Source organism: Globicephala melas, chromosome X (genome assembly GCF_963455315.2).
Source record: "Globicephala melas chromosome X, mGloMel1.2, whole genome shotgun sequence".
In the NCBI taxonomy this organism is placed as follows: Eukaryota; Metazoa; Chordata; class Mammalia; order Artiodactyla; family Delphinidae; genus Globicephala; species Globicephala melas.
In genome coordinates, this window is record NC_083335.1 from 105,358,864 (window position 1) to 105,371,368 (window position 12,505).

The 12,505-nt window shown below is 37.1% G+C and overlaps 1 protein-coding gene across 1 annotated transcript in view; it reads right to left on the minus strand.

The window, feature by feature from the left end:
• POLA1 (DNA polymerase alpha 1, catalytic subunit) overlaps positions 1-12,505 on the minus strand; it is a 307,226-nt gene that overhangs the window by 143,585 nt on the left and 151,136 nt on the right. Inside the window, exons 33-34 of the mRNA XM_060292862.2 lie at positions 2,391-2,569; positions 432-563 (exon numbers count right to left, since the gene is read on the minus strand). Of these exons, the coding sequence (XP_060148845.1) occupies positions 432-563; positions 2,391-2,569 (311 nt within the window). The remainder of the gene's footprint in view (positions 1-431; positions 564-2,390; positions 2,570-12,505) is intronic.

Consider the following 12,505-nt stretch of genomic DNA (forward strand, 5'->3'; position numbering starts at 1 on the left):
TTTGCTGTACACCTGAAACTATCACAACATTGTTAATCAACTATACTCCAATATAAAATAAAAAGTTTTTAAAAAGTAAAACAGAAATAAAATCACCACACATGAGTTTACAGCTCTAGTTGCCAAAGATAGGTAATATTGATTTTTCCTCCTCTGATCGAAAATCTGAGTGACCATTTAACTTCATTTTATTTAGGCAGCAATAAACTACAATACTTCCTGATTATATTCTCATTTTTCCTTAAAAGCAAAAACTTCATTACTAAAAATACTGCTCATTAATGAGATGAAATGCCCAACAGAAAAATCAAATCATTTTCCTGTCTTTTCAAAATTTTACAGTTTCATACAAAAACCGTATCATTTTATTTTAAAACAAGTACCAAACCTTAGTAAGTTGCATATGTAAGACACTCATTATGGATACTTACTTCGTAGTATTTTTTAATGCATCGTCTAATGTCCATGATCAATTTGTTGCTCAGCTGTACCATAAAGGTCAGAGGCGAAGCCTTACAATCGATGTTACTGCAACGATACAAGCTGGGCTCCATATCGGTTCCCTACAGAAGTCAAGACAGACAAGTACACAAAAGGTTATAAAAGGTTTCTTGTGCTTAAAAACTTACATGCTGTCCTGGTGTACAATATTTTAAATTCATTTTATTGGTAAGCTTTTTTTTTTTTAACATCTTTATTGGAGTATAATTGCTTTACAATGGTGTGTTAGTTTCTGCTGTATAACAAAGTGAATCAGCTGTACATATACATATATCCCCATATCTCCTCCCTCTTGCGTCTTATTGGTAAGTTTTTAACCTTATTTTCTCAACCACTTTCCTCCCAAAGATCCCCTCAGTCACCACATACCTTCTACTCTTGCCACCATCATAATGGAGTACAAAGCCCAAGGGAAAATCTTGAAATTACTTTTTTTACATTCAATACACGACAGACTATGGATAAAATAGTTTCCCCTCTGAAAATACCAGTGAAGTCACATTATTGGAAATAAACATCCTTCCTAGAGATACTGATCAAGAATTTAAATTTGCACTTAATTCATTCCAAGGCAAAGCAAGAGCGTTAATGACAACAGTTTGCTCCATACTGCCAACTTAATTTTAAGAATAAAGCCTAAAACTTAAGCGTTACACCACAGAGTGATCACTTATTGTTAGCTTAGCAAATCTAAAATTTCTGTAACCACTGCCCCCCAACAAATGAAATGTATTTGGGGGAGGGGAGAGAGGAGGAGTAAAAATTTGAAAAAATGAACTATTAGTAGTTGGAGAAAACGTTTTGTTTTGTTTTAAACAAAGACAAAGCAAATGTAATATTCAGGGAAACTGTTGGGGTTTCTGGAGCATTTGTTTTCCTTCTTGATACTTAAACATCTTGGTTTCCTGCTCCAATCTGGTACATAACCCTACCCCGCCACACGAAGCAATTCCAGGTGGAAGAGATTTTAGAGCTTGACATCGGGCTCTTCCACAGTTAGCCCATCTGCAAGTCGTCAAGCCTCCATGCAATTAACTATCTTATTTACAGCTGTAATGAAGCAAAACTCAAGGATTTAGCAAGTATTGCTGATCTGTGTCTGCCTCTTCCTTGCACTTGCTTCCAAAGACTGCTTTGTTTTGATTCAAAAAAATGCAAAACATCTGCTGTTTGTCCAAATTAACTTAAAATAATTACTTTTAATTTAGATAAAGGACGTATTTTCTTTCAGTTTCAAGGTTTTACGTGGTTCTGCTGCCTACTCATTTGCCAATGGCTAGTACATGTATAACACTGCAGTGGAATCAAGTAGATTGGCTAAGTTTCAAGTTCTGATCCAAGGTCAATGATACATTTTTTGGCAGTACTTCTTTAGAGAAATGTCTCCCTGTGACTTTTTTAATGCCTGATATGCAAAGACAGCAAAGATAATCACAGTACCTTTGTCAAAAAGGAGGCAAGTGGGATGTGTAAAGATAAACAAAAACTTTCCAAAAACACTTAGTTCCCCATTAACTTGATTTAAGATAAAGGAAAATATTGCTCTAAGCCTTAATAAATTGGGCCGGGAGTGGAGAAATACAGGTTGCTAATTAAGGAATTACAATAAAAATACTTTAAGATAATTCAGCGTTTTTAAGAGATTCCATTTAAAAAACCAAGGCCAAGCATTCTAGGAAGCCAAAAACAATACTCAAGCATACTCTATTAAGAGGTTTCAAGCAGAAATAAGTAAGCTGTGAAGGCAGAATTCATATGATGCTAAAATTCTTTAAACACACAAAAACCTGTGTTTTCTTTTTCCTTTTTATACACATAGTAGAGAGAAAATGGACTTTATACTAGTTCACTCACAAAACAAACAAACAAAAGAAACAAAAGCAACTAACCGAACCATCGAAGACGCTATCATAAATATTCTCAGTTCCACATATAGGGCATGGACATTTGAACCTTTCACAGTCCCTGTATTTCTCTTCATCCGTGAGCTGTGCTGGGCCACCAAGGAGAGCATCATTCTCTTCATCTCTGTGATAATGATGAACTCTAAATTGGGTGGCGTCAAGTCCTATTAATGTTAAAGAAAAAATAAATTCAGAAAGGTACAATTATTTAAATTCCCTTCTCCAAAAATACTCCAAAGAAGAGAAATCAGAAAAGAATTATTTCAAATTCATGCACATACTACACAACTATTTGAACTCAAGATAGAGGCTCATATCACCAAGACAAATGACTTCCTTTTTTAAGGAGATTATAAACAAAACAAGTAAACTGCACCAAAACAATGCAGAGACATTCCACTGGACATTTGCGTTTGGAAGCAACTACTTCTATAGGATGGTTTTACTATTTTCTTAAGGTTACGATAAAAATCTCAAAAAAATGTGCACTGTTAAAATCTCCTAAAATCAAAGTATCACCATTAAAACTGAAAATAGAGAATAAAAATCCCATTATGGAAAACAAGTTCACTGCTATTACAACTCCTTCAAGCGCAGACACCACTGCTAACCCTGATTTCAATGCAGTGGTCGATTCCATCTTGGCTCAGTAGTTAACAGCATGTAGGTTGCAATCTAATTCAGTGGTTAAAATTCAGTAGCAGCATCTGAGTCAAAACTCAACATGTTTTTTTTTTTGGTGTTCTGAATTCAGAAATTTAAAGTATGTGCAAAAACAATGAATCTACAAACTCTATAGGCCAAAATGTCCCCGACAATACTGAAGCCAAATATACCTTCTATATTTCAATCAAAACAACACAAGAAATCAATCGATGCATAGTTTACACTATCTTGTTTCCCCAAACTATTTGAGAAAAGAAACGATTGTAAGGCCAACCAATTTAACTTGCCTTTGACCAAAGCACATATGTCAAAATGTACTATTTGGATTTACACTTAAAGATATTCCACACTGTATCTTATGACGTTTTCTTGAAAGCATTCCTTAGCAATCCCAAAGAATTCTAGGCTTCTGAGTAATCTAAAGAAAGCTATCATTTGTTTTAGTATAAAGGTAAATAAGTAATAAAAACAGTCACTGAGCAAAAAAGTTCAAATACCAAAAACATCTAAAAATTATTGTAACTCTATCAACAGCTTGCATAGTTAGATAATCTAACAGATGTATTCAGAACTCAGTGACAAGATCCTAAATCCCATCTGGTCAATTGTCAAGTGACATCTCTTTAATTATAAAAGACTTAGGGCTGACTGACACAGGGGAAAGGTGCTGAACAAAGAATGAAAAGACTGAGACTTTGAGTCTTGGTTTTTTCACCTGCAAGATGGAGCTACTACCACCACCATGCACTTCTGGAGTTTAAATCGGATGTTAGGGACAAATCATTTTCATTGGTGCCTATCACTGGTAAGCACCCAATAAATGCCACGTGAATGAAAAAATAAAATACTGGATGAACATCATTTAATCCACCATTTAATATTCATTCAAAATTACAAATTTGGAAAAATATATGAAACGCACGTTCGTGTTGCACAGCAAGTTAATAGCTGCTCTTTGTAGTAATTAATCAAAGTGAGTATTTCCCAACATGATAGTGTATAATAAAAACAAAGACTACACATTCAAAGCAAATTGAAAAACTGTTCTTGGTTACTGTAACATAGGTCACTTGGCCCCAAGACTCACTATACATTTTTATTTTACAAGTTACCTATAGCTTAAGAGCAACAGCAAGTTCGTGAAGTGTGGGGGAACATACACCCTCTCATTTAAAGACAAGGAGGGGCAGAGGAGTAAGAGAGACCATGCCCACGCCTGTGAATGGTGCCATTTCTTCTCTGTAGTGAAGGGCAACTGCTGCAAATTCCTGAACCGCTAGCTGTGAATCCAACTGTATTCACATAATGTCTTGCTTTATTCACGATTATGAGAAAGCAGCTCCACCTTTTCTCTGATGGTATAATTATTCATCAATTTCCCAGGCCAATACTATTCAAAAAGTAAGGAAACAGAAAAATAATAAGTGTTTTCTGAAAGACAAGCTTCTTTCACAACCTAAATATCAAGGAACAAAACAAAGCTGGCTTTGCACATAGACAAAACTGGCTGGGCTCTAACAAGGAAGCAGTGAAATCTCTTTCTAGGCCTCCCCACCAGCCATGCCCACTGAGTGCACCTGAGGCTTGGGGAGGCCTGCCTGCTGAGCACACCACAACTGGACATGGGCTGCCTTGCTACTTACGGAGAAAAGCCCAGCAAGTGACCAAGAGTTATGAAAAATTATCAGGCCTTATGAAATGCCTACTTTAAATGTCCATTTCCACAATCCTTATCTGCCCATGGCAGCAACAAAAACAAATGGCCTACCTAATTACTTCAGATTTATTCACAAGCTGATTTTTTTTCAAGAGAAGGGACTTCACCTCAGCACTCTTGGCCATAAGTCAGTGGTAAATTTTTTAAATATAAAGGGAGAAGACGGTGTAATTACCTTAAAATATTAGGTATATAACGATCCTTGTACAAGAAGTTACTTGGATACAAAAATATCACAAAAAAGTGATTTCCTTGGAAGGACAATTATAAGTTCAACAGAAAAATCACGGAGGGCTAAGTTAAATCTTTTTAAGAAAACATATAATTAGTCATGTTAAAAAGTATGGATCATTGCTGCTGGAGTCCTTTTTTAAGGTCAAAATCCATGCTTAAACCGCAAACTTATTCAACATATAAATTAGTTTTTCCAAATCCGCACAAAATTGGCGATAAGCAGCTTATTTAGAAGTTTCAGGAAACTTAAAAAAGTTTTACTGCTTAAACCATAACTCGTTAAGGCTGGAGCGAAACAACAGGGAAAAAGTATCTGGTGCTGCCACCTAGAGGTAGATTCTGAATTTTAAAATGTACAAAACAGCTGCTACATAGAACTCCATTGGTAGTTACTGTCCCTCCAAAATGAAGCACTATTGTCAGAAATGACATTAAAGCAAAATCTTTATAATCACAGTTTCCATACATGCATATACAGGGCATAATCAATATTAAACTGCACACCATACAGTAAGTAATCACAGTAGCCTTTGAGCGAGCAAGAGATAACAAAACTGAATTCCAAGTTCCTTATCTCTTCTAATGAGAGCTTTCTCTGAACAACTGGCTTAAAGAAACAAACTTTATGCCCCAGCTGAAAAGAGATCTTCCACTTCTACTAGACTAGCTTTTGACAGATGACTTCAATCATTTGGTCCAGCACAGAGTAAAAGGAGGAGCAACCTCCTTGGGCTTGGCACCAGTTACGTGGGGGAAGAGCAGGAGTGGAAATGATGTGTGCTTTAATTCAACCCTGTGGCTTGTCGTGACCCAGCCGCACCGTTTTGCTTGGGCTGCAGTGGGGGAGTGGGGGAGGGCAACAACGACGAGACGGGACAGAGGGGCAGCGGAACGAAATTAAAATACTGTCATTTATAATTAGAAAACTTATAGGATCTCACATTATTTTGGCAACAGGATCAAAGCTCTCATGTTTCAAGAAGTATTTATAGAAAGTAACATCACAGGCACTGGAGGGGATGAGTTCAGCAGTGCCGTGTTATACTTAAGATCGCCACATTCTTACCACACATTTAGCACAGAATTATTTTTTTTACCACAATTTTCTAACAACTGTAAACTATCTGTTTTTAGAATGTTCACTTGCCTCCGTTTCCAAGGAGTATTTAAAATACTCCAAACTCAAAGCATTAGGTTTAGACTAAGGCTGATGCGCCTGACTAAATGATCTTCTTCCTCCAAAAGACAAGGTCTCTATAAGTGCAACTGCAAATAACTACAGTAAAGTCAATTACATGTGTTCATACAACTGGGGAAAAGGGAAAAATCCATATGAATGAAACTCCAGATGAGTAGAGTAACTGGTATTCCCAAGCAGTTGTCTGTAATATGAATCACTCAAACTACTAGGGAAGCTAATTAATGAAGTCTTGCTGTGAATATTTTTTTCTAAAAATTTCTTCTAGCAAATGAATCCTTTCCATGAATCCAAGCTTTCATATAGCTGGACTTCTTAGAGAACAATATACAAACTGAAAACTTAGTAGGATTAAAGAAAAGATATTTAATGAATTTTTAAAAGGTGACTGCTATATCCATAAAAAGCCTCGTATAAGAAAGTTCATAGCAGCTTTATTCATAATAACCATAAATTGGAAACAATCTGATGTCCATCAACAGGAGGATGAATAAACAAACTGGTATAATCTACCATGGAATACTACTCTGCAATGAAAAAGACAGAATATTGACACGCAACAAGATGGATGAATCTCAAAAATACGCTAAGTGAAAGAAGCTGAACACAAAAAGTATATAACAGAGGAGATTATTTATATAAAATTCTAGCATAGGCAAAACTAAACTATGGTCCTAGAAATCAGATGAGTGGCTGCTTTTGTGAGGGGGAGGGTATGGACTGGGGAGAGTGCAATGGAACTCTCTAGGCAATGGAAATATTGTTTTGATAAACTGTTTGCATAATACTCTTAACGCTGTACGTTTCATGGTACATAAATTATACTTGAAAACAAAAACATTCCAAATAGAAGACGTTTGTGATATATACTAAAAACATTCCAAATAGAAGATGTTTGTGATATATATTTCCAAAGAACTCATTCAGAACATAAAAGGAATGCCTGCAAATCAATAAGAAAAAGACAACTCAACAGGAAAGCAGAAAAAGACTTGGACAGCTCACAAAAGAAGATATTCAAATGGCCAATAAGCATAAGAACAGGTGCTCAACTTTATTAGTCATCCAAGAAACACAAATTAAAACCACAACATTATGCCATCACATAAAATGGAGGAGAGAGGAAACACCAAGTATTGGTAAGAATGTCGAGCACTCAAACACTGCTAGTAGCGGGTCTAAATTAGTAGGACCACTTTGGAAAATTGGTAATATCTACTAAAGCTGAACATACATGTTCCCTATGACCTAGCAGTTCTCCATCTAAGTATATACCCAACAGAAATATATACAATTGTTCAACAAAAGACATGTGCAAGAATGCCCAAAGCAGCACTATTCATAACCACCCGGAGTGGAAAGAACCCATAAGTAGGTAAGTCACACAGTGTAGTATATTCATACTAGACAGAAATGAAGTACGACCACATGGACCCATCTCACAAACATATTGAACGAAAGTAGCCAGACATAAAGAGTAAAGACATAATTTATACAGCATAGAAATATAAGAACACTTCACCTATGATGTTAGAAGTCATGATAGTAATTTTCTGGTGGGGCATGGAGGATAATTTCTAGAAGGAAATACGAGGGAGCTTCTGAGAATGTAGTAATATATTGTTTCTTGAGCTCAGGACTGACTACACTGGTATGTGTTTACTTTAGCAAAATTCCTCAAGCTGTTCAGTTAGGCTTTTGCATACTTTTCTCTATGTATGTTATACAAGAAATTCACACTGATTTCTCATACCACATACAAAAATAAATTCAAAATGGACGAAAGACTTAAATGTAATAAGACCTGAAACCATAGAACTCCCGGAAAAAACATAAGTACATTCTTTGACATTGGTCTTAGCAATATTTTTCTGGATATGTCTTCTCAGGCAAGGGAAACAAAAGCAAAAATAAACAAACAGGACCACATCAAACTAAAAAGCATTTGCACAGGGAAAGAAACTAGCAACAAAATGAAAAGGCAGCCCACTTAAATGGGAGAAGATATCTGCAAATAACATATCCAATAAGGAGTTAATATCCAAAATATACAAAGAACTCATACAACTCAATACCAAAAAAACAAACAACCTGATTAGAAAAATGGGCAGAGAACGTGAATAGATATTTCTCCAAAGAAGACCAACAGATGGCCAACAGGCACATGAAAAGATGCTCAACTTCACTAATCATCAGGGAAATGCAAATCAAAACCACAGTGAGATATTGCCTCACACCTATCAGAATGGCTATCATCAAGAAGACAACAAGTAACAAGTGTTATCAAGGATGTAGAGTAAAGGGAACCCCTGTGCACTGTTGGTGGGATTCTACGTTTTTACAACCACTGTAGAAAACAGGATTGAGGTTCCTCAAAAAATTAAAAATAGAGCTGCCATACAATCCATACAGTTTCGCTTCTGGGTGTTTACCAGGAAAAAACCAAACACTAACTCAAAAAGATTCATGTACTGCAATGTTCACTGCAGCATTATTTCCAACAGCCAAGATATAAAGCGACCTAAGGGCCCATCAATAGATGAATGGATAAAGATGATGTGGTGTACACACACACACACACACACACACGAATATTACTTAGCCATAAAAAATTGAAAGCTTGCCATTTTTGACATGGATGGATCTAGAGTGTATTATGCCAAGTGAAATAAGTCAGAGAAAGAAGAATACCACATGATCTCACTATATGTGGAATCTAAAAGCCAAAACAAAAGGAAAACAGAGTCACAGATACAGAGAGCAAATGGGCGACTGCCAAAAGGGAGAGGGAGTCAGGTGGGAGGGGATAGGCAAAGGGGATTAAGAGGTAGAGAGCTCCAGTTATATAATAAATAAATCATGGGGATGTAATATACAGCATAACGAATATGGTCAATAATACTGTAATAACTTTGTATGGGGACAGAGGGTTATTACACTTACTGTGGTGATCATCTCATAATGTTTGCAAATGTCAAATCACTACACAGTACACCTAGAACTAACATAATATTGTACATCAACTATGTTTCAATTAAAGAGAAAGAAAATTCACACTGAAGAAGGTAGGAAAAGTAAGTAGTAAGTATCTCTCATGATATATCTCTGAGTTTGTTTCAAAATGTGTTAGATTGCAACCAGACATTATGTACCTCCTCACAGATGTACACACCATTACCTAGGAAGTCGGATTAGCAAAAACGAAAATAAACTGGACTGAAATATGGGCAGCTCTTTAGATCTAACTACCATTTTACAGGAAATAGATGGGACAGAGGGATGGATGTGTTAAAGGATACCACTAGGATGCAATTGGCAAACTCCAGAATAAGGGACATTCCACATGACAAAAATCACCAGTTTCCTTAAATAAATTGGAAGGATCAAAAAAAAAAAAAAAGAAAAAATAGAGAAGATTAACTATCATATGGACTCTGACTGGATTCCAATTCAAAGGAGGAGCTTCTTTTTAAAAGAAAAATGCATTCACAGTACGATTGGGGAAATACATTTATTGGTTATGTGATGAAATGAAGGAATTGTGGAGTTTTTTTCCTAGTGATAATATCGTAGTTATGCTGAAAAGGGGGAAACCTTGTCTTTTAGAAATGCAAAATGAAATATTTAAAGATAAAATGATATGTTGTCTCGAATTCACTTCAAAATCATCAGAGGAGGAGAAGAAGGGGAGTAACATTGGCCACAGTTGCAGATGGCTGAAGCTGGGTGATGAGCATCTAGGGGTTTCTTACACAGTTTTCTCTACTACTGTACATGTTTGGAATTTTCCTTAACAAAAAAGTTTAAAATATTGCAGGATCTAATTTAATGATAAACAACTGACTATACAAGTGGCAAACAACTGAAGCTGCCTTCTACCACCAACAAACCTCTCCATAAGATAAATGGAAATTTTCTGAGTATTTTAAAAGAAATAATATCCAAACCTTTGGGTTAAATAAACTCTCAAGAGTCTTATTGTCCTGCAAAAGATAACTCCCAAAATCTTGATGAAAAGAAAAAATTCTTTTCTTCTTTTTTTTTTTGGACAGCACTCTCATAACCGCATGTGATTACTTGTAATGCCCTTGATGACAGCCCTGAACGTGAATTTTAACTTAATGAAACCTGTACCTCTGAACAGGAAAAAAACCTTATTTTTAGACCTGAGAAAACACAGTAACTTTATGCTGAAAAAATACTTGGAAAATAAAATAACACAAATAAAACAGACCAAGACTGCTTCTCTTACACAAAGGCCTCTCCTCTCCAGCTATGTTGGTAGATTAAAAAAAACCGTTTTTTTCCCTTCTGATTTTGTAAAAACTGTCTTATTTTTAGGATTAAGAGTATTTATATTTTTTCACCGAGGAGGAACCTAATTTTCACCACCTTTACTCGTTTCTGTCTTATTCATATGTATACATTTAACATAGTTTAAGTATTTGTGCACAATGCTGTATTCAGCTTTTCATTTGTTACGTCTTATCCATTCTTCTATAGGCTACACAATCTTGACGTCATTTTAGTATGCTTAATATGATGATCTTAAAAATTTTGATCTATACTTAATACAATATTGTATACTTGAAAGTTCCTGCGAGTAGATCTTAAACATTCTTACCACGCTTCCCCTGCCCCAAAAGAGTTAACTACGAGAGGTGATGGATGTGTTAATTATCTCGATCTTGGTAATCATTCTACAATATAAACGTGCATCAAATCACCATGCTGTACACTTTAAAAGCATACAATTAGGGAATTCCCTGGTGGTCCAGTGGTTAGGACTCAGCACTTCCACTGCTGGGGCCCCGGGTTCCATCCCTGGTCGGGGAACTAAGATCCCAAAAGCCGCACAGCGTGGCATGCATGCGTGCGTACATACATACATACATACGTACATAGAATTATATTTGCTAATTATTCCTCAATAAAGTTAAATTAAAAAAAATTGATCTTACTTAAATAATTTGAGAAATCCCCATTTTCCTTTGGAAACTCCAAGCTTTACAAAGTCAGAGTTCGAAACCACTACACAAAGCAATTATTCTAAACATGCTCTGGTGTGGCTCCAGGTTCTTAGAGGTGTGCCTGAGTCAAATGAGCAGCACTACCTCGGGCCCTCAGCACAGGGAGCCAGTGACACAGAAACAAGCACCGTGTGCTCGCCTTATAGGGACTGCGGTGCAAGGCAGTGTAATGGATACCCTTCATGAGGCTCTCTGTGAATTCCCTTGCGTGTCCTGAAGAGCAGCTGGGATGGCCTGGGCTACCCCTGGAAGTCGAAGCCCTGCTGCTTATCACTGGGCTGGAAGGACAAGTGGGAGGTGGGGACAGGCAGCCACTCCCGACTCCACATTGGCCTCTGCAAGGCACATGCCCACAATGCCTCAAACGCCTCCATTTTTATAAACTCTTCCCAGGTGGCCCCAGCTAGAAGTGGTCTCTGCTTCCCCCAAACACTGAAACTCCTTTATTCTACCTCTTTGGGGACATGTACTTGTGCTGTCCACTAGACTTCCCCACAACAGGGAAATTGACTCAACAGGCTGGGCTGTGATGTGAGTAAGGGAGCCACGGCTGACTCAACTTCGTATCCCTCACAGCACCCATTACACTGCTGAGCACGGCAGGTCATCAACATTCATCTGTTCCATGGATGCATAAGTAGGTTGGGACTAAGTAGGCTGGGACCATGAGCCATTTGATAACGTGCTTGGAAGGGCGCTCCAGCCTGGAAGGGGCGGTTCTTACCCACTGAGAAGACTTACTCTCCTACACTGCATTTGGTGTGATCTTACTTCTGAAATTTTACTATGAATTATGTCACAGAAAATATTTAAGGTTTGGAAATGCTGGTCATGTACGTACATTCTTCTGAGAGCTTCATCATGAAAAGAGCAAAGTCTTGATCAACAAAGTAATGCCTGAGGCACTTGCTGGTGGCATCGTTCCACTCCCAACCACCTGTGCTTTTCCCCCACCGCCACCCCACCACCTTTTGTAGGTATATCTCCCCGGGTCTACCAAAGGCACCCCCAAACATGGCATGGTCTGCTGCTGCACTTATTTTCTTAGAAGATATCACGGTACCCTGTTTACTGACAAAAAGCACCTTCTGTAAGGTGGGTGGTATGGGCCATTTTTTAAAAGGGGGGATTATTACTCCCCAATCTAACTCAGGAACACACCGGGTTAAGTGTGCTGTCTTGTTCTAAGCACTACTTTCACAGATTAAATGTTAAATTCTCATGTTCTTCAAACATCAATAATTTCTCAGGACCA